Raw genomic sequence first — 23,152 nt, 5'->3', positions numbered from 1 at the left:
CTAGAATTAGGGTATCTTAGGATCATCTCATAGTCCCCTAAATGATTCTATGGTTGTCATGATTGAAGCCTGCTATGCTAGAAACCAGAGATCTTCTAAATCCCTTGTGAATAATGTAGTTTGTAGGTGGCCATCATTTATAGCTTATGTAAACGTTCTCATGTATGTTTGCAATTACATGAAATTTATTTGTATTTTCAGTCTGTTCGGCACTTGAAGTACTCCTTGTTTAAGAAGTCGCTCCTGGGCAGTGTTTCAGATAACGGAATAGTAACTCTCTGGGATGTTAATAGTCAGAGTCCCTACCACAGCTTTGACAGTGCCCATAAAGCTCCCGCCTCAGCCATCTGTTTTTCTCCTGTCAATGAATTGCTATTTGTAACTATAGGCTTGGATAAAAGGATTATTCTTTATGATACTTCAAGTAAGAAGTAAGTGTAACATGCTCATTTCTTAATTTAGTAACAAATAATGATTTCATTAGCAGCCACATTTGTGACTTGTATGGATGTCTGGTTAATGTCAGAGGAGCTAAAGTTTGTGTGTTTGTATCTAACCAGAATTATTAGATAGAAGCTTCTCTTTTTCTTCTCATGACGAAAAAACGAGATGAGCCGTGGGTGTTCTGTGGAGGACTTCTGGATGGTGAATGTTGGGGGGCAGCATGTTAATGATTTCCTGTCTCTGTTCTGGCATGTGTGCATGTCATTCTTTTTTCCCAAATACAACTAAATTTGTGCATTTTTAAACTAATATGATTAATTTGCTTTAGAATTAATGCATTATTTAGAGCAGAATTTCTAAACTGTTAACATTTGAGGCTGGATAATTCTTGGTTGGGGGGGGGCCTGGGCATTGTAAGGGTACTCAGCAGCATCCCTGGCCCCTACTTAGAGATACCAGTAGTACTCCCTAGATAAGCAAAAGTAGTAAAATTCCCTCCAGTTGAGAACCACCGAATAGAGCTAATGCTCTAAGTATATAATTCCCTAAGTATCTAAGGGTACATGGTTCTCTTAAGTACTTAATTATCTGAGTACCTTCTTGTCCTTCTTACAGTTCTTAAGTGTGCCTAGTTAGCTTTAAAAAAAAAAAAGCTGCAAGAGTGCCATAGGTGTATGCAAGACACCTAACCACATCTAAAGATCATGTAAAAGAAAATGGTAATAAGATTACTGCTAGGGAAGGACCTACTGTGAGCCCTTCTTACAGTTTACTGTTACTTATTTCATTCTCCTTTATTATTATTTTTTTCTTTTTTATTCTTTTCTTTTCTAATGAATTTACTGAGAGCCCTCTCATACCAGACACTCTAGCAAGGAGCTCAACTTCAGCAGATCAGTATCCATATTTCTATATTACTTCCGGAAGGATTAAGCCCATGAATTCTGTTAGCTTTTTGGTCCAGAGATGCGTAACTAAGAGAAAGTAGCAGCTGCTTTCCTGTCAGCGGTCAAAGACCTCTTGAGGCCTAAGCTGTCACTAAATGGCAAAGGGGTACTTAGAGACTCCTTAACCCTGAGGCTAGAGCCTTTGTTTGTGGAGGGACGTGCAGGAGTTCTGTAACATTCACAGCCAAAGTGATGATTACTCAAAGAAATAGGTCCTATATCTAGAAGATGTAGAATGTATCTATTGGACATGAATAGAAAAATAGGATGGAGTGTTCAGCAGTTCCTTTATGTGCCATTGTGTTAAAAATGCCTCTAGATCTAATTCTAATTTTCTGCTCAAAACAAATATTTGAGATGGATATTCTAAGTAACTTTGGTTTTGGTTGATAGTTATTTGTATGTCATATAAGCGTATGTGTATATATTCACGTCTCCATATACTTTGTTCTTCTTTCCAAAGGATAGTGAAAACGTTAGTAGCTGATGCTCCTCTAACGGCAGTAGATTTCATGCCTGATGGAGCCACTTTGGCTATTGGATCTTCCCGTGGGAAAATATATCAGTATGATTTAAGGATGTTGAAATCACCAGTTAAAACCATCAGTGCACATAAGACATCTGTGCAGTGTATAGCATTTCAGTACTCCACTGTTTTTTCTAAGGTAAGATATTTTCTTTCCTTATTTTTTATTTTACTAAATAAATCTAAATCGGAATATAGAAATCTTATGTTGTCACTTAAACACATCGTAGTTTTGTGAAAGCATTTTAAATAATAAAATCCATTTGATACTTAGTTTGAAACATTTTTTTTTGCACTTAATTCCCACATTCCTTTCTGTTCAAAAATATTAAAAGGCTTTTATGTTTCAGAGGGAAGCTCTCATATCCTACCAGCAAGCTTAAGATTTCTAAGGGCAAAAAACAAATATATTTTTTTAACTAATAGGGAATTTATAAAATATTAATGTATACTATGGAACATTAGAAACATGATCTTTTAAATATTCCATTACATTTCAGTCAGGTTTAAATAAAGGCAGTTCAAATAAGCCCACAGCCGTGAACAAACGTGCTGTTAATGCGAGTGCTGCTAGTGGAGGAGTCCAGAATTCTGGAACTGTCAGAGAAGCAGCCACCGCCTCTGCTGCCACAGTTCTGCCACAGCCCACGACCGCCCCTGTGGGGAAAGGAAAGGTTGCTGTTCAAGACAAAGCAGGTAAATGTTGCTTATATTTAATATTTGGATTTCCCATCCTGTGTCCCTCCCCAAATGACTGTCATTATCACTTTCCTCAAGAACCTAGAACTCACAGTCGCTTGAGCATTTGGGTAGATTATTGGTAGATTAATAATTAAAATTATTAGTAAATAGTAAAAAATTGAAACAATTAACTTCAGCTCTAAATTTCAAAAAAATTAATGAAAGGTACTTCTCTTATTCTGTTTCGCTGCACTTCTGTTGTAAGAAATATTGATTATCTTAAAAACAGAATAATGCCACCAATTCAGAAGTACCAGCACAGACCAGCTGACTTCATTGTATCTTCAGATTAATCAATAGAAAGTATGAAACTTGGATGTTGTCATTATGATTTAATCTTAGTTTTGAAAAAAACTTTTATTTCATATTTCAGAATAAAAAGTAAGTCAAGTGATGAAATGAATATATTTAAGTGCTGGATAGTTCCTGGCACATATTAAGCAGTAAATCAGTCATTTGTTAAATAAAAATAAATGAAAGCGTTGCAATTTTAAAATAATTTCTTTTATTCTGATAATCATGTCGATGAAACGGTTCTTAAAAAGAATTCATTTAGGGAGTTCCCGTCTGGCTCAATGGTCAGTGAATCCGACAAGGAACCATGTGGTTGTGGGTTCGGTCCCTGGCCTTGCTCAGTGGGTTAAGGATCTGGCGTTGCCGTGAGCTGTGGTGTAGGTTGCAGACATGGCTTGGAGCCTGCGTTGCTGTGACTCTGGTGTAGGCTGGTGGCTACAGCTCCGATTAGACCCCTAGCCTGGGAACCTCCATATGCCGAAGGAGCGGCCCTAGAAATGACAAAAAGAACAACAACAACAACAAAAATTCATTTACGGGTTCCTGTTGTGGCGCAGCAGAAATGAATCTGCCTAGTATCCACGAGGATGCGGATTCAATCCGTGGCTTCGCTCAGTGGGTCAGGGATCTGGTGTTGCCATGAACCGCGTTGTAGGTCACAGATGCGGCTCGGATCCCGAGTTGCTGTGGCTGTGGCTGGCAGCTACAGGTCTGATTGAACCCCTAGCCTGGGAACCTCCATATGCCACAAGTGTGGCCCTAGAAAGCAAAAACAAAAAACCCAAAACCCAAAGAATCCATTTAAGAGTTCCTGCCATGGCACAGTGGGTTAAGAATCCTGCTGCAGTGGCTCAGGTCACTGTGGAGGTGCAGGTTCAGTCCCCTGCTCAGCACAGTGGGTTAAAGGATCTGATGTTACCTCAGTTGAGGCTCGGATTCCGTCCCTGGCCTGGGAACTTCCATATGCTGCAGATGCGGCCATGAAATTTAAAAAAAAAAAAAAAAAAAAAAAAGAAGAATTCATTTAGCATTATAAAGGTGTAACATGGTAAGCTTCTCCACACTTACTGTATTACCCACAATAAAGATCTTATTCCCTAAATTCCCGAAAGCCTTTTTGTTTTTATTTTAAGAAGCTATGCTATATTGTTAACTCAGACATATTTTAAAAAGTCTGCATGATATATCAGTTTGTCTCCAAAATATTCTTAGTAGAAATGGATCTACTCATGTCTCTTTAATTTTTGAGACAAATGCTAACTTGAGCATAAATATTTGTTGGTGCTTTCTCAGTATGAATTTACTGTTTCCAAATGGAGACAGAATTTTGTTAGTCTTGATAGTGAAGAATAGTTTTTTAAAATAGTAAGTATATTTGTTTAAATTATCTGTGAATATCTGTATCATCCTTACGTAAAAATCATTATATGTTACATAGAAAAATAATAAGGTCCTTATTTAAGAACTCCTAGAAACACTGTTGCTATCTATTTAAAAGAAGTTGGTCTTTTTGAAATAGAAGATGTTTGCCAGGATGCTGAATTAACTATATTATAAAAATTGGCATTATTTTAAAAATTATGAATTGTATTCATAATTTTTACAAATGAAACAAAATAAAGATTCTTCCGTGTACTCTAAACTTTGTGAAGTCTCAATGTTTTTCACTTAGTTTTTAGTAAGGAAGCTCCTGTGTAACAGTGGCAGCATTAATTAGCTATGGAAGACTTCGGTCTGCAGGGCCACCAATTAATGATCATTCTTGGCTGATTAGCAAAATGTCTGGCAAAATGTATGTTTACTGTGCACTCATAAAGGATTAAAAATCTGTGTATGTTTTTATTTTGAAATAATTGCAGATTTAAAGTTTCCATAATAGTCCAAAGAAGTCCTGAGTTCTAGTATATCCTTTAGCAGATTCACCGTTTTATAAATTTTGCCACATTTGCTTCATCATTTTCTCTCCCATCCACATACTAATCGGGCCCATCCCTGCTTAGCTTCCAAGATCAGGCGAGATTGGGCATATTCAGATTGGTATGGCTGTAGATCACTTTTTTTTTCAGCTCAAACGCACACACGGATATAGTTTCCCTCTATAAAGCACTGGGGACATGTTAAGGCTTAAGTTTCAGGTCTATTACCTTCCTACTTGGACGACTTTAGGGACAAACCCATGTCATATGGAGGTTCCCAGACTAGGGGTCGAATCAGAGTTGTAGCTGCTGGCCGACGCCACAGCCACAGCAACGCCAGATCTGAGCCGTGTCTGTGACCTACACCGCAGCTCACAGCAAGGGGCAACTCTGGATCCTTAACCCACTGAATGAGGCCAGGGTTGAACCTGTGTCCTCATGGATGCTAGTCAGATTTGTTTCCACTGAGCCAGGACGGGAACTCAGTAGGCAATTTTTTTTCTTTCTTTTTTTTTCTTTTTTCTTTTTTTTTTTTGGTCTCCTTTGTCCTTTTAGGGCCGCACCCACAGCATATGGAGGTTCCCAGGCTAGGGGTCTAATCGGAGCTACAGTTGCTGGCCTACGTCAGAGCCACAGCAACGGCAGATCCTAGCTTCATCTGTGACCTACACCACAGCTCAGGGCAATGCCGGATCCTTAACCCACTGAATGAGGTCAGGGATGGAACCTGCAACCTCATGGTTCCTGGTTGGATTTGTTTTCACTGGGCCATGACGGGAACACTCTAGGCAATTTTCTTAACCACTCTTTAAAGTCTCATTTTTCTCTTCCATAGATAATGTTTAACATTTGGGGTTATTGTAAAAATCAGAGAGAAAGTGCCTGGCACACGTAGGCCCTCAGTAAATTATACTGTTAATGTTGCTGTACAGTCATTATTATTGCTATTAGAAGTGTTTTGTAAAATAAATCTAAAGCTTGAAAAAAGTTTGTATTGATCCTACTAAAGGTATCCTATTATTATTATTATTAGTTTTTTTTTTTTTTAAGGGCCACACCCGTGGCACATGGAGGTTCCCAGGCTAGGGGTCCAATCAGACCTGTAGCCACTGGCCTACACCACAGCCACAGTAATGCTAGATCTGAGCCACATCTGCGACTTACACCACAGCTCATGGCAATGCTGGATCCTTAACCCAGTGAGCAAGGCCAGGGATCGAACCTGCATTCTCATGGATTTCCACTGAGCCACGAAGGGAACTCCCCTAATTTAATTATTGAAAAGACCCTCTGCAGACTTGTTGGTAGTGCTCATTTTAAGTAGGAGATAGCCATTTAAGAAGTGAAAAATAAGGCCTTAGGAGTATCTGTTGTGGATCAGTGGTAACAAACTCGACTAGTATCCATGAGGATGCAGGTTTGATCCCTGGCCTTGCTCAGTGGGTTAAGGATCCAGCATTGTGGGCCAGCAACTGCAGCTCTAATTTGAGCCCTATCCTGGGAACTTCTATATGCTGCAGGTGTGGTCTTAAAAAAAAAAATCAGGCTTTAGCACTATTTTCAAATGATACCACGTTTCTATTTCATAAAGTAACAAAGGCTAGAGTTATGCATTCAAACATCTTAAGAATCTAAAAAAAAGAGAGGAAACATCTTTATGTCAGTTTATACTCTTGATATGAACACCCTTCAGTGATGGTGATGTACGTTGTTTGGTCATATTTCAACTTTCTTTCGGAAAGGTTTATTTTATGCGCCAGGCTTGAACATCTTCGAATATTTTGAGCGAAGCGGATCTTTGTTTTTATCCCAGGCTCTTCAGTTTTCATTTGGGACCAAGATGGCGTAAAATACTCTTTAAAATATGCTGCAGTAACACGCTACCGATTCAAATGCCAGGCTTTCATCAAAGTTCTTCAGTTTCTAGAACTCATTCCTTGACCCCAAAATGAGCAAGAAGCAGTAGCGTGCAGAATTCCTCTTAGAGTGTCCTTGCCCTTAAGTCATACAATTATATACTGAGAGAGAAGGTCACCTGCTCCCTGCCTCTTCATTGTTGTCTACTGTACCATTCCTTATGAGTCTGGTATTCTGGTTCCTTCCTCTCAGTGAACTAGCCTGAGGTTAGTGAAGTCATTCGAGGTCAAGAATGCAGAGAGCAGTGTTACGTCCCCACTGTTCGCGAAGGACAAGATCAAAGAAGGGAAAAAAGAAATCCACTCGCTCCAAGTTGGGGAAAGGAACTAACGTTACTTGAATACTGCTCTATGTTAGGCATTGTACTATATCTTACAGACTTAAAACAATCATTTGTAAATGATCCTAATAGTTGGTCACAAACAAAGGTAAGCTGTGTTCAGTATACTTTGTTTAAGAGGGAAGCCTTGGAAAAGTGCTTTCCAAATAGATTTTAAAAGTGGCGCTATAGGAACAAGTTACTTGCTTTTGAGGAGCCCTTCGTTCCATGAAAATGATGGTTAACTGAGCTCTTGTTATATTCTTTCTTTTCCTGATGCTTAGCTGTTGTCATATTACCAATGATATAGGTAGTACTTTAATTTTTAGGGCGTAGCTTCTCATGGTAAATGTATTTGGATATAATAAAACTTATTTTTATATTCATTTTCTCCAAGGTCTTCCTCGAGGCGTAAACACAGATATTTTGTCTAAGGAGACAGACAGTGGGAAACCTCAGGATTTCTCCAGCTTTGATGATACTGGGGAAGGTAGTTTAGGTGACATGTTCTCACCTCTCAGAGATGGTAAGTCTTCAAAGCAAGGGTGCTGTTCTCCTGCTCTGGTAATCACTATGTTTTTATTCTGGCTCCAAGATGTGGATAATACCTTAATCTCACTCTGTTGAAGACACTTGCTAGTTTTCTCAATCCCTGGGGTGGTATCTTTTCCTTTGCCCTGATATTTCAAATGTTATCATTCCAAAATATATGCTAGCAATTTTCACTTGGGAACCAGGCAGATAGCTCTCAAATTAGCATTTTTATTTCCACAGAAGTTTCTTAGAGGAAGTTTTGCCTCTGTAGGCAATCTTTTGCTTGTATCTACTGCTAAATAAATTTCCCCCAAATCTTGGATATTTTATAGGCCAAAAATATCTTCCTAAGATTAAAAAAAATTGTTTCTTTGATTATTAGTATTTAATTGGTATTTAATGTTTTCATGGAGAAATATGGCTGGGGGGTAGTTGCCTCATCTTTTATATTATGTATGTTTTTGTTTTTTTTTTTTTTAGCTATTTCTTGGGCCGCTCCCGAGGCATATGGAGGTTCCCAGGCTAGGGGTTTGAATCGGAGCTGTAGCCACCGGCCTACGCCAGAGCCACAGCAACGCGGGATCCGAGCCGCGTCTGCAACCTACACCACAGCTCACGGCAATGCCGGACCCTTAACCCACTGAGCAAGGGCAGGGACCGAACCCGCAACCTCATGGTTCCTAGTCAGATTCGTTAACCACTGCGCCACAATGGGAACTCCTATATTATGTATGAAAGTGCACCCCCATTCCCCCATTGCTAGTAGATGTTACCATGAAAAAGAAGAAAGCCAAAGAAACAAAAAAAACCCCACAAATCATTGTTTCCTCTGTATGAACTCGGCACATTGTTGGGCTGTTTTTTGGTACTAATGTTCATACTAATTTCTTTAATGGGATAGTCTCACTGCTAATAGCAGTGTTATCAACAATAGGGGTAAATTTCTAGAGGGTAATTTGGCAGACCTAAATATTCATACTTTTTGGCCTGTTAATTCCATATCTATAAATTTACCTAAGAAGATATTCAGAAAAGCCCACAAAGATTTGTGTTTACTGTTACTTATAAGAGTGAAAGCTGGAGGGAATCTTAATGTCAACAGTAGCAGAATATTTAAATTATTACATCCAGTCTTGATTTTGTACAGCTTAATTTTTTACTTTGAAATTATTTCAAAATTTTCTACAACTAATTTCGTAGTCAGAAGGACTAAATACATGTGTAATGGTGCAGTTATTGAGGGTCTTCTGCCCTGCCCCAGCTTGAAAACGACTCCTTAAGTTTCCACGTCAAAGTCCTGTCTTTCATCTTTCAGGATGAAGAGTGGTCATACTGTGTAGTTTAGGGTAAAGAGAGAGAGATGTGGGCAAAGGAGGGAAAAGTGGCTTGGGCCGGAGTTGAGAAAGGTTTTAGACGTGAGTACCCGGTTGGGGGACTTTGTTTATGAGAACTGCTGGAGTAATTTTTGAATTGAAGGGGCTCTTTGGAAGTATTTGAGTTATAAATGAGTTATAAATGAAACTCTTTAATGGTTTTTGAAAGTAATAAATAAGGAAAGAAATTCCTCTTTAATTTCTATCTGGGAGTTCCGGTTGTGGTGCAGTGGAAACAAATCCGACTAGTGTCCATGAGGATTCGGGTTTGATCCCTGGCCTTGCTCTGCGGGTCGGAGATCCGGCGTTGCCGTGAGCTGTGGTGTAGGTCGCAGACGTGGCTCGGATCTGGCGTTGCTGTGGCTCTGGTGTAGGCCGGCAGCTGTAGCTCTGATTCGACCCCTAGCCTGGGAACCTCCATATGCCAGGGGTGCAGCCCTAAAAAGACAAAAGACCAAAAAAAAAAAAAAATAAAGCAGTGCTCGGGAGGATAGGATAGCCTTTCCCAGAGTTCTCATCGTGGTTTATTGGGTTAAGAACTGGACCAGTGTCCACAGGATGCAAGTTCAATCCCTGGCCTTGCTCAGTGGGTTAAGGATCCAGCATTGCCATGAGCTGTGGTGTAGGTCACAGATGTGACTCGGATCCGGTGTTGCTGTGGCTGTGGTGTAGGCTGGCAGCTGTAGCTCCAATTCACCTGCTAGTCTGGGAATTCCATATGCTGCGGGTGCGGGCCTAAAAAGCAAAAAACAAAAATGAAACAAAACAAAAGAAAACATATGATTAGAATTTGAGCCATATGCCCTTCATTTATTAGAGTTTGATGTTATTAATAAGAAAAAACATGGATACTAAATATAGTACAGGTTTTCATTGTCAAGAGATTTGTGTTTTAATCTCAAAGATTCAACACTACCTAGACAAAAGGCTTAACTTGTTTGTGCCTCAATTTCTTGATTTCTAAAGTAAGAATACTTCTGGCTTTGTTAGGGAAAAAAACGAGTAGCCTCTAAAGGTGTATGTGTGTTGTGCAATGACTAGGTATGATTGTGTAGATAGACAGACAGATGACTGGATGGAGAGAGGGATGATAGTCCGCTAATATGGTTACCATGCAGGATAATCAGTTTATTGGTCATCTGAGTTCCTGGTGAGTTTTTTAAATAACCTTTTCCCATTTTCTATTAACCTGTTAAAATGGAGTTAAACAGTTTTTAGTTGTTATTTGGTAAATGAATAATATCACCGTATTGAGATATTTTGGCCACACCCATGTGGAAGTTCCTGGGCCAGGGATCGAACCTGAGCTGCACTTGTGGCCTGTGCCACAGCTGCAGCAATGCCAGATCCTTAACCCACTGTGCCACACGGGAACTTTTGTATTGAAATATTCTTAAACGTATTCTACCACTGAAATATTAATAAAAACTTATATTTTGAATAACATTGTATTGCTTGCAAAATTTTTTACTCTATTTCAATTGATTGTCCAAACAGTCTTGTAAGATGGTCAAGGCACTCTCCCCATTGTATAGTGCGAAAACTGAAGTTTAATTGTATAAACGTCTTGTCCAAGGTCACAACGCTATTAAGTGGTCTAGGCGGACCTGGATTACAGATCTCCAGAGCCTACTCCATTGCTTTTTGTAATACACCTTCCTGCCATAGAATTATTGTTTCATATTTGCTGCTATGCCTGAAGCTAAAAGAATGAAAAGGGAAGATTGTATTTGTACTAGCTTTATCTTCACTCAGATTTTCCTTCTTAAGGATGGAAAGTCTCTGAACTCTTTGGGGAATGAATAGGAAGCATAAGTTGCTATGGCTTCTTTTTCTCTAGTTTTTAAATTTGATTTTCTAATTTTATTATAGATGCTAACAAAGGAGGTGATGAGTCCATAGGCAAAGGAGATGGTAAGAATTATTGAAAAGTACTTTTGTGAAAATTAAAAGTGATACCATATTATCTATTGCTGTATAACAAACAAATGACTCCAACAATTTGAGCTTAAAAGAACATTTATCATTTCATAATTATGGGTTAAGAATCCAAGTATGGCTTAGCTGGGTGCCTTTGGCTTCAGGTCTCTCTAGATGCTTTAGGGGTGTTAGCAGTCATCTCAGGGCTTGACTGGGCAAGGATCTTCCACACTCATCCATGTGGCTATTGGCCAAAGATAGCACTTCCTTCCATGTGGGCCTCTCCACAGGGCAGCCGACAACACAGCAGCTGGCTTCCCTCAGAGCTGGTGCAAGAGAGTGAGAGAGGGCATTCAAGATGGGAGCCACAGGGAGTTCCCTGGTGGCCCAGTGGTTAGGGCTCAGTGCTTTCACTACTGTAGTCCAAGTTCAGTCCCTGATCTGCAAACTAAGATTCTATATGCTGCTGCACACTGTGGCCAAAAAAAAAAAGAAGCCACAGAGTGTTTGTAACTTAATCTTGGAAGTGAGATCCTGCACTTTTGCTATATATTCTTTATTAGAAGTAAGTTTCTAAGTCCAGCTCACATTCCAAGGGAGGGGATTACCTGAGAGCATGGATCTGTGGCAGGAGGTGCCTCCTCAAGGCTACCTACCAAAATATATCACAGATATATACCAAATTAATAATTTTATCAAAAAAAACTTATATTGACTAAAACATTCATTATATTTTGCAGTTTTCGCTGTATTTTTACATACAATATCCCTTTAAACCTCACCACTCAGAGAGATGGCTATCATTATTCACGTTTGTAGCTTATGCAATGGTCACAGGGAGTTTTAGGATTTTTTACCCCAGAATTCACATGAAGTAAGGGGTAGAGCTGACGGGTGCTCCCTTGTCTCTGTACTGTATTAGCACGTCTATTGCATTAAGTGCTTTTCTTGAATATCCAAGATTGGGGAACATTCTGTGTAAGTGCCGGTTTTTGCCTTTTCTTTTTCAGGCCTAGACTTTCTATCACAGTTGAACTCAGTGTTTCCTCTAAGAAAAAACCCAGCAGCTTCAAGCACCTCAGTATTGCATTCTAGTCCTCTTAATGTCTTTATGGAGTCTCCAGGGAAAGAAGAAAATGAAAATCATGCTCTGACAGCTGAGTCTAAGAAAATGCATCTTGGAAAACAGGAACCTAAAGATTCCTTCAAACAGGTATCCGCCTATAAATGAGATTGAACTCACTGTGTGTGTTTATCACCAGCAAGTATAATGAAGGCAGCTGCCCCTGAATATGTTGTCATTATTGACAGTGCTGTGTGCTCACTAGGTAGAAAATATTCTTTTCTTTTCTCTCTCTCTCTTTTTTTTTTTTTGTCTTTCTTGGCCTGCACCCACAGCATATGGAGGTTCCCAGGATAGGGGTCTAATCGGGGCCTACGCCACAGCCACAGCAATGCCAGTCCGAGGCACGACTATGACCTATACCACAGCTCACGGCAATGCCAGATCCTTAACCCACTGAGCAAGGCCATGGATCAAACCCGCATCCTCATGGATGCTAGTCAGGTTCGTTAACCACTGAGCCATGATGGGAACTCCAGGTAGAAAATATTCTTAAACCTTGATGTCACCTGTGAAAAGCTCAAGAAAACTTTTGTAATCTGTCTTTGGATATGTTGGAGGTAACAGCAGGTGTAATCATAAGCTGTTTTTTTTCCTGAGACAAGATACTTGCTTAAACTGTCTGTGTAAGAATATTTTATACCTGAATTCTTCTTCTTCTTTTTTTTTTAATCTTTTTAGTGCCACAACTGTGGCATATGGAAATTTCCAGGCTAGGGGTCATATCTGAGTTGCAGCTGCTGGCCAATGCCACAGCCACAGCAATGTGAGATCCGAGCCGCATCTGTGACCTGCACCACAGTGCACGGCAGTGCCAGATCCTTAACCCACTGAGTGAGGCCAGGAATCAATCCCACATCCTCATGAATGCTAGTTGGGTTCATCTACGTGGAGGCACAGTGGGAACTCCCCATACCTGAATTCTTTTAGAATGCATTTCCATGCAACACACAGCATCAAGTTGGTGGTCAAGTCATTTACCTTAAGTCTTAGAGCAAATTTGTGGTGCTGAGAATGTAATTCCTCATCATTGTAATCTTTTGCGCAGTATGTCTGCTTGTTGATGTATATATTTTTTAGAATGATATTGAAAAGATATCATTTAAGAAATAGAAAAATGTTTTTTGACCTGTTTTTCAAATATTTCTGACTAGTTATCACATAAGAGTTTGGGGATTTATTTTTCTTTTTTGGCCTATGATTACAATTTTGAATGATATTCAATAGCAGATTCTTAGTAAATGAGCTTTTCCTCATCATGTTATCATTGCGACTGTTTTTCAGTAGTGAACTTGGTCTGTTTTGCTACTGGCCCTAGTAGCACTTTTTTCTCCTTCAAGAAAGACTCCCTAGTCTTCCTTTTTCTGACCCCACTTACTGGGAAAAAAAAGAGAAAAGTAGATATAAGTTATATGGGTAATATGAATAAAACCAGAATTTATATATTGTTTATTTAAAATATGAAGTTTGCAAAGTTGATCCCCAGTGCTGAAATTGGACGTCTAAATACCTCTTCATCATCTAACCAAACAAGAAGTCCTGAGAAATTTGAAAAGCCAGAAAAAGAAATTGAAGCCCATGAACCTCCAGTCAATGGCTCCTCAACTCCAAGTAAGCACATAGAACTTCTGGTGTTTGAGTGTTAAGTTGAAAATTCCCAGTATTTAACTTGAAAAGGATAAATTTAGCCATGATTATAGGGGGAAAAGTTGAAGGTATTTAAAATTTATGACATTTCTCTAGTGTGTGACTCTTACACCAGATGATGTACATGAAAGGCTAAATTCAATCACATTGATCTGATTCTCTTTGGCTGTGCATTTCATTTTCCATCTAATACGTAAGGGTCTTGCTCTACTGTGGTGCAGGTAGGACTGTAATGGAGGACTCTGAAAGTGGGTCATTACCTAGCTCAGACTGTCGTTTTTCTTCCTCATATTAAAGTTCTGTGTATAGAGTTCATGGCACAGACCCTAAAGAGGTGATCACATTTAAAACGGTATTAGGTTCAGTGCTAAGTTGTCTGTACAAAACACCTCTTTGTATAAAAGTAGCTCTTTTGTATAGATATCTGTATTTTAAGGTTTCTGTGGATATATTGCATTAGCTTAAACTCTAGGGCTTTGCCTGGAGCACTACTTTACTTCTCTGTTCCTTCTCTTTGTTTTTAATGGTCTTGGTTTATCTAGTTTGTGTGCAGCTTGTCACATGCATCCTTTATAAGAGAAGGTGGTTCAGAGATTCTTCAGGATTAATTCCTCTGCCATATGTTATTACATTAGACAGTTGGCAGTTTATATATAGAGATAAATGACTATTAGAAATAATGTCATAGAAAGTTTCTAAGATTGGTATTCCAGACAGAGAATTTTTCTAAATGTTTCAGGAACACTGTTCTTCACCAGTGTTTCAAGTTTTCTCATGCCAAATCATATTCAGAAATGTTTGCTGTCTCTTAGCCCAAGCTGACTATTAATATTTTCTCCATTTTTTTTATGTTAGATCCAAAGATAGCATCCTCTGTCACTGCTGGAGTGGCCAGTTCACTATCAGAAAAAATAGCTGATACCATTGGAAATAATCGGCCAAATGCACCGTTGACATCTGTTCAAATCCATTTTATTCAGAACATGATACAAGAAACATTGGATGACTTTAGGTAATTGGGAAATTACTCTTTCTATCTGGGACCTCAACTGGCTTTTTAAATTGGATATAAAACTGTGACTACAAGTAATGGTGGTGGTTACTGTATTTGCCTAGGGTCTGGGGTCCATAACATCGTAGAAGACATGATGAGTTTGTTGAAGCGCTAGGTTTATTTTATATCATCTAGGAAAAGGCACATCTCTCTAGGGCGATTATTGGATAATTTGGCAGGACAGTGTAGCGGGCAGGCTGCCATCATGGATTTTTTTTTAATAATCACTGTGTGAACAGATTCTGGTAAATTCAAATGGGATTGTTACAGTATTGATAGATCACCTTTTAAATATGCTATGTGTAATAATGTAGTAGAGAAAGATATTTTTTAAAGGAATTCTGAATATTTTCAAATAGAATGCATCAGAATATAATACTCAATTTTAAAAATTCTTGCCTGCATCTATCTTTGTCTTCTCATTCTTTGAATTTTGAACATTGTAAAAAAGTTCTACAGTGCGGCTTCCTTTTAGCTATCATCTCAATATATTTTGAAAGCTGTTTTCCATTATTAGACTCTTTTATTTTTTCCCCCCTTCTACCTTGAGTTACTTAGTACTCTTACTCAGATTTGAAATAGCATGAGCAAGAATGTTGGAGAAGATGTCTCGTTTTCGTTGGTGTATGTTTCTTTTTAATGTTAAAAATATTTTGAGGAGTTCCCGTCGTGGCGCAGTGGTTAACGAATCCGACTAGGAACCATGAGGTTGCGGGTTCGGTCCCTGCCCTTGCTCAGTGGGTTAACGATCCGGCGTTGCCGTGAGTTGTGGTGTAGGTTGCAGACGCGGCTTGGATCCCGCGTTGCTGTGGCTCTGGCGTAGGCCGGTGGCTACAGCTCCGATTGGACCCCTAGCCTGGGAACCTCCATATGCCGCGGGAGCGGCCCAAGAAATAGCAACAATAACAACAACAACAACAACAAAAAAAGACAAAAATATTTTGAAAAAAATTTTAATGCTAACAATTTTTTAAAGAAAAATAATCATTTTGGCATGTGTAGTGTGCCTAGTATGTACTGATACTAAGGATACAAAAATGAATGATCTGCCTACATAGGCCTTATAGTTTAATTAAGGTAGGTATAGTGTGTCCTCCTATGATGTGTGTTTCTTTAATGTGAATTAATTCAGTTGTAAGTAGGGCAGTGATGACACTGTGATGAGGAAATCTTGTTGGTTCATGTAACAGCCTCTAAAACAAAGTCCATGAAGACAGGTGAAAGCAGCGAAGCCCCTGTCAGTGTCCATCTTTTCCTTTCCCTTCCTCTGAACTTGGTTTGGCCATGTGCTCTGTGTTAGGAAGTGCTTGTTTTTATTATTCCCCATCTTTGGGCATTTTCTCCTTGCCTTCATGCTTGACTGCCCCAATCCTTTCTTCTACTTCCTTTCCCCTTTCACTAAGTGACCCTCACTTTTTTTAAGGCAAAATCTTTGATTATTCAATATTTTTACTAGGATTTACTTGTTTTTGTTAGTGCTCTGTTTCCAAAGTTGACGTAGGTTCCAAGTCGTCTGCCCCAGTCCTTCCTCTTTAAGTCTTTTTATTTTCTCTTTCCGTCCTTCCTTCCTTCCTTCCTTCCTTTTCTTTTTCTTAATTTCTTTCTTTCTTTCTTTCTTTCTTTTCTTTTCTTTCTTTCTTTCTTTCTTTCTTTCTTTCTTTCTTTCTTTCTTTTCTTTTCTTTTCTTTTCTTTTCTTTTCTTTCTCTCTCTCTCTCTCTTTCTTACTTTTGCTTGTTTTCTTGTGTTAAGAATACTTACCTGAGACCCTCCCTCTTAATAGATTTTAAGTGTACAGTATTAGTAACTCTGGGCTCAGTGTTGTACAGCAGGCCTCTTTTGTTTGCTCATTTTGTGCAACTGAAGGTTTATACTCATTGATTGGTAACTCCCTGTTTTCTGTTCTCCCCAGCCTCTGACACCCACAATGCCATTCTTTGTTTCCGTGAGTTTAACTGTGTTAGATATTTCTTATAAACAGAATCTACAGTATTTCCTTACTTCTATATCTGGTTTATTTCACTTAGCGTTATGCTTTTCGGGTTCATCCATGTTGTCACATGTCAATATTTCTTTATTTTTAAGGCTGAATTATATTCCATTATATGTAAATAGCACATTTTAAAAAAATCTGGCCCTGTTATTTTCAATGTATAGTCCAAAAAATATGAGATATTTCAGGAAAGCATAAATAGGGCAAAATAGCAGAATTGTCTGGATACCATGGACTAGAATATAATGTGAATAAAGCAATGTTGGAAACACAGAAAGGGAGCAGTTCTGTAGATTTAGAAAGAAATTACTGCCCTACCTTGGGCTTTCAGCATGCCTTGCATACCTGCACATGGGGAGTGGGACTTAGATTTCTGGCCAAAACTTCTGCATGCTGTGGGCATAACCAAAAGAAAAAAACCCTACAAACACACAACAAAAAGTGAAGGCACCACCAAACCACTGCTGTAGAAAAGAGAGAAGTGGCCACAGTCTTGCAAAGAAGGGGTGTCTACTTGGTAAGCTCCACATTTACCTCTGCTTTTTCCCCTGAGGGATGTGTAGATTTCACAGTGTGGGGAAAAGAGGCTGAGCTGAAAACAATGGCCTGGAGTTTGAGACTGTCTTCCTGGGTTGGAGAGTACCGGAATTTGGAACTGCCAAGGCAGCCAAGACTGCAAGGCCAAGTTTCTGGAAAGGGGGCACCTGCAGGAAGCAAGCCTAAAACTGTATAGTTTCCCCTGTAGACATCTTTGACTCCTAAGCAATGCCTGTACTGAGTTAGAGGGCAGGAAATTAAACATAAAGTGGCAGATAAAGAGGAGAAAAAGATTTTGGCAGCCTTGTGATGCTGGAGAATTGAAGGTTAACGTTCAGGACCCACTAAGATAAAGCCTGGTGAATACTCTAGACATTCAGTTGACCTCCTAAAGGAGCACAGACTAAACCCTAGGAATAAAAGCAAACCAGAAATAAACTAACCCTAAGAAAACGTAAAACCCAGCAAGTACAGGATCAAAGGGATCTGCTTGCTAGAAGAAACTTCAATCTTCTTGAAAGACAATAGAAATAAACCCGCAGACTTTCCGCTTAGGATGTAATCTTTTCAACCCTAATAATGAGAAGAAGCCAGATAACCTATAAAATCATATATTTTTGTCTTTTGTTGTTGTTATTGTTGTTGTTGTTGTTGCTATTTCTTGGGCCGCTCCCGCGGCATATGGAGGTTCCCAGGCTAGGGGTTGAATCGGAGCTGTAGCCGCCAGCCTATGCCAGAGCCACAGCAACGCGGGATCCAAGCCGCGTCTGCAACCTACACCACAGCTCACGGCAACGCCGGATCGTTAACCCACTGAGCAAGGGCAGGGACCGAACCCGCAACCTCATGGTTCCTAGTCGGATTCGTTAACCACTGCGCCACAACGGGAACTCCTCCTAAAATCATATTTTTAAAAATAAATTCAGCTTTGAGAGTGCCAAGAAACCTAAATGAACTAAAACCCAGAAAGTGATGAGTCCCTCCAGGAGATGAGAGACCCACGGTTGTTTTCATCCTTGAGAGAGCAATGGAGAAAGCACTAGGGTAAGGAGAGCTAGCTGAAGTTTTTATAGATTTTTAAAGGCCAAGTGAAGACTGTCAAGACAGTTTAGCAATCCCAAGGAGTTCCAGCCAAAAAATAAGTCTCCCTCCATTTGCTCACAAAGTTTTTGCCACAGGCCTTCACTGGGTACTTCCATTAAAAGTTGGGGCAGAGCAGGAGCGCTGAGACAAAGCCTGGTGAAGACTTGGGGCAGGGGAGTGGGGGCAGTATAAGCTAGTGTCTTATCTGTATTTCATTGAAATGTAAACCTGTGTCTTCCCTTAGTTTCTATATTGAGGAATGTGGTGTAGTGAGAGTTCTGGGGGTAGAGAGCCTGGGTTTGTAGCCTAGCCCACCATTTACTAGTTGTGTGACTTGGGACAAGTTATAACTGCTCTGTGACTCTGGTACTTCACTGGTAAAATGGAAGTAATAATTGTACCTAGTTGTGAAAATTGAATGAGTTCTTATATTTAAGAACTCATATATTCAAGAAACAGTGACTAGCACATAGTAAATAAATACTAACTGCATTGGTATTTTTGCTATTGTAATATTAATGATTAACATTCAGTAATTTGAAACTAAGAATTTAGCCAATTTCTTGAATGATCTAAAATTGGTGAAACTGTTTTAATTTTGATAAATATTTTACCTTCTATCCTAGAGAAGCATGCCATAGGGACATTGTGAATTTGCAAGTGGAGATGATTAAACAGTTTCATATGCAATTGGTATGTATGACATATTTTAAGTGAGTATATTTGTAGATCTAAAAAGTCCATTAGAGGGTGATGTATTTTTATCTGGTTGTATCTATTTACTAAGAAATAAACAAAGAGTTTTAGAAATTGAACAAGGAAAGTAGATTTTAACTAGTCACCCTTCTTTGTAACTTATGATAGTTAAGGCTACTTTTTCCACAGCTTTTTTTTTTTTTTTCCAATAAGTAAGCAGAAAGCTTCCAAGAGGTGCAAATATAAGCTTTCCAAATACATAAATTTCACCACTGATCTTTAATTTATATTAACAAAGTAGTAAGTGTGGTTCAGTACAAAAAATATTGTTCAGCTAGTTAATTGAACATGAGAGAAATGGTAGCTGAAAACATGTAAAACAGCTTTTCAAATAAATATGAAATACTATAATTTAAAAGGGATTTCCCCCCTTTTCTAGAATGAAATGCACTCTTTGTTGGAAAGATACTCAGTGAATGAAGGTTTAGTGGCGGAAATTGAAAGACTACGAGAAGAAAACAAAAGACTACGGGCACACTTTTGAAATTTCTGTGAATACTTTAATGTTTTGTAATTTGGGAAGCTTTTGGCAACACAGAACTACATGGCATCAGTATTGTTTTCATGGCCTCTGGGGAAGAATTTTTTTTCAAGTAAAAGGGTGATGGGATTTTATACCAACCACTATTTCACTTTTTCTGACTGTCAAAAATATTTATATTTTTATATTAAATAAACTACACAATGTCATTTGCCTAAAAGGAAAGTCAACAGGATCTTTATTTTTGGAAAGCTTTATTTAGCTATACACTAAGTGTCCTTTCTCATAATAAAAGAAAATTGTGCAAAGAAAAAAATACGTTATGTATGCTCTTAAATCATCTTTTTTTAAGCAGATAATATTTTTGGTTGACAATTGCCTTCTAAATTTTTTTGGATGTTTGATTAAAGAGTTTGATATACCTTCTATTTTTATGGAGAAAGTAATTATAATTGGTGTCTTGTGTTTCTAAACATTTGACTAATAAAACATAAGGTTGGTTAGTAGTTATTTTGTTAACTTGATGCAGTCAAGTATGACCATTATTTATTACTTGTACATTTGATTAGAAAATTTCTGGAATTTTGAATTGCACAGATTACGTAATATCTCTTGAATTTATGTTACTGTATTATACTTCTGACATATCTCTACTCCTGGTTGGTATTTTTTAGCTAACTTCACTTTACCTATGAAAACTTCTAAGGGTTTATAAGACTCAACCAGAACCACATCTCTACTGATTATCTCATGAATTAATAACACCCAAAATTATACTGTAAAATTTCAATCAATATAGTTCAACTTATAATCAGTGAAAATTTCATATTAGATAGTAAATATTACAGGATTAGTGCCATTTTTCTCCTCCCAAAAGAAGTTTATTTTGTTTTGTGGTTTATGTTATTAACCTTCTCTAATTCTTTGTGTGCTGTGTGTAATATGTTTATATTATTGACCTTACTATAAAATAAATAAAATTAAAAAAAAATAGGAAGATTGGGAGTTCCCTTTATGGCTTAGCGGGTTATGAACCTGACTAGTGTCCATGAGGATGTGGGTTTGATCCCTGGCCTCGCGAGTGGGTTAAGGATCCAGCATCACTGTGAGCTGTGGTGTAGGCTGGCAACTACAGCTCCAATTGACCCTTAGCCTGGGAACTTCCACATGCTGCAGGTACAGCCCTAAAAAGCAAAAAAAAAAAAAAGATTAATCCTCAAGAGAAGTTACACCTCTTTGACAATAGGTGCATGTGTGCATCCACCTGCTGTGATCTGTGCTTTCCATGATATGAGATTAGGTGGGCTACTGACTTGTTTACCTTCTCGTCTCTTGTCCCAAAGATTTAAACTATGTACCTGGGCATAACACTCCTGCCCAATTTTTACTTCTGAGATGACAGTATTTACTAAAATAAAAAAGAAATCTAGTTAGCTTACTAACTTTTTTCCAAGTGATGAAAGGTTTTAAAGAAATATTTAATAAGTGTAAACATACTAATAATTACTTCAAAAAATAAAAACAAATTACTTTTTCCTAGTGTGGCTCAGAGAATACATTTGTATTAAAGCTTCATTGAAGGGGTTCTGATATCTTCTTTTTTCCTGACAGGTTATGAAAGCATTATGACTTGTAACAGATTCTCATATATATCATTGTCGTACAGGTTTAGAAGACAAACAAGTGTGTTTTGCTACATGCTGTATTTTAATCTGTTAATATTTTCCTATTGCTTTTTTCTATAAATGGACATAATGAGTATTAAAAGAGATTGGTAAATAAAACAATTTTAGTAACTTTATGCGTGTAGATGAAACATTTGTGTCATGGAATTTAAAAACTAAGTACAAAAAATAAAATTTTAAATGGTAAAAATGGAAAACCAAAAATTAAATTTTTGCTCTGGATAAAAATAGAATACTAGAGATTGGATTTATGCATCTGAATTTCAAAAAGACCAAAATATGTGAATTATATTGAATTTTTGAAAATAAGTTCAGCTTAGAATTTTGTGTCTAGTAAAAATATCTTTCAAAAATGAAAATGAAATAAAACCTTTTTCATTCTTAGAAAGGCTGAGAGAATTTACCACAAGCTGACTTGCCCTACAGAGAATGTTAAAGGCACCAGATAGAAATCTGCTTCTATGCAAAGGAATGAAGAACAACAGAAATAGTAAATGTGTGAACAAATGTGACTTTTTTTTTTTTCTTATTTTAAATTATCTTTAAGGGATGATGGACCATTTAAAGCAAAAATAATAAGATATTGTGCGGTTAACATATATGTAAAATGAAATGTCTGACAGTAGTATCATCAGGATTGGGAGGAGGGAAATAAAAGTATACCACTGTAAGGGGTCTTTTTTTTTTTTTTTTGGGTCACCCCTGTGGCATGCAGAAGTTCACAGGCCAGGAGTGAACCAAGCCACAGCAGTGACAATGCCAAATCCTTACTGATAGGCTACCAGGGAACTCCTTTATGGGTCTTATACTAACTGTGAAGCAGTATAATACTACCTGAAGGTAGAATGTTATAAGCTAAGAATGTATACTGTAAACCCTAAAGCAACCACAAAAGAAAAGCAATTATAACTAGTAAACCAACAGATACTAAAATGTAGCCATAAAAAACAATGCAAAAGAAGGAAGGAAAAGAAGGGGAACAAAGAATAAATGGGACACAAAGAAAATGAACAGTAAAATGGTAGATTCAAACAGCAATATCAATAATTAAGTATAAATTGTCAGATAGCCTTAATATCAGATTGAGCCTTTTTTAATCAAACTATATACTGAATCCATGAAATCTACTTTAAATATAAAGGTATAAATAGTTTAAATATAAAAAGAAGAAATAAAACTTAGAAGGTATATCAAACTGAATGCAAATGAAAACAAATTATTCTAATTTATGAGAATCAGCTAAAGCAGTTCTTATATTTATATCATTAAATATCTGCGTTAGAAAAGGAAAGGACTCAGCAGAAGGCATAACTCTCCCAGACTTAAGGCAATATTACAAAGCCACAGTCATCAAGACAATGTGGTACTGGTACCAAAACAGGCATACAGACCAATGTATCTTTGATAAAGGAGGCAAGAACATAAAATGGAAAAAAGACAGTCTTTTCTGCAAGCATTGCTGGGAAACCTGGACAGCTGCATGTAAATCAATGAACTAGAACACACCCTCACACCATGCACGAAAATAAACTCAAAATGGTTGAAAGACTTAAATATAAGACAGGACACCATCAAACTCTTGGAAAAGAACATCAGCAAAACATTTTCTGACATCAACCTTATGAATATTTTCTCAGGTCAGTCTCCCAAAGCAACAGAAATAAAAGCAAAAATAAACCAATGGGAACTGATCAAACTGACAAGCTTTTGCACAGCAAAGGAAACCAAAAAGAAAACAAAAAGACAACTTACAGAATGGAGAAAATAGTTTCAGATGATGCAACTGACAAGGGCTTAATCTCTAGGATATACAAGCAACTTATACAACTCAGCAGCAAAAAAGCCAAAAACCCAATGGAAAAAT

At 37.9% G+C, this 23,152-nt stretch overlaps 1 protein-coding gene across 3 annotated transcripts in view; it reads left to right on the top strand.

The window, feature by feature from the left end:
* Window positions 1–21,818, top strand: part of NEDD1 (NEDD1 gamma-tubulin ring complex targeting factor) — a 46,296-nt gene extending 24,478 nt beyond the window's left edge. For 2 of the 3 annotated variants that reach the window (XM_047788230.1, XM_047788233.1), the window contains 10 exons: window positions 202–431; window positions 1,855–2,056; window positions 2,418–2,613; window positions 7,502–7,630; window positions 10,884–10,925; window positions 11,942–12,144; window positions 13,521–13,665; window positions 14,557–14,713; window positions 18,993–19,059; window positions 19,502–20,583. In XM_047788230.1, coding sequence (XP_047644186.1) covers window positions 202–431; window positions 1,855–2,056; window positions 2,418–2,613; window positions 7,502–7,630; window positions 10,884–10,925; window positions 11,942–12,144; window positions 13,521–13,665; window positions 14,557–14,713; window positions 18,993–19,059; window positions 19,502–19,606 — 1,476 coding nt within the window. In that variant the 3' untranslated portion in view covers window positions 19,607–20,583. Of the gene's footprint in view, window positions 1–201; window positions 432–1,854; window positions 2,057–2,417; window positions 2,614–7,501; window positions 7,631–10,883; window positions 10,926–11,941; window positions 12,145–13,520; window positions 13,666–14,556; window positions 14,714–18,992; window positions 19,060–19,501; window positions 20,584–21,673 lie in introns of those variants that run through there. The other variant, XM_047788232.1, reaches the window with a different exon arrangement.
* The last annotated feature ends 1,334 nt before the right edge of the window (window positions 21,819–23,152 follow it).

The sequence above is a fragment of the Phacochoerus africanus genome, chromosome 7 (genome assembly GCF_016906955.1).
Source record: "Phacochoerus africanus isolate WHEZ1 chromosome 7, ROS_Pafr_v1, whole genome shotgun sequence".
In the NCBI taxonomy this organism is placed as follows: domain Eukaryota; kingdom Metazoa; phylum Chordata; class Mammalia; order Artiodactyla; family Suidae; genus Phacochoerus; species Phacochoerus africanus.
Note: the sequence above shows the minus strand (reverse complement) of the source record. Positions and strands in the feature narration are given on the sequence as shown.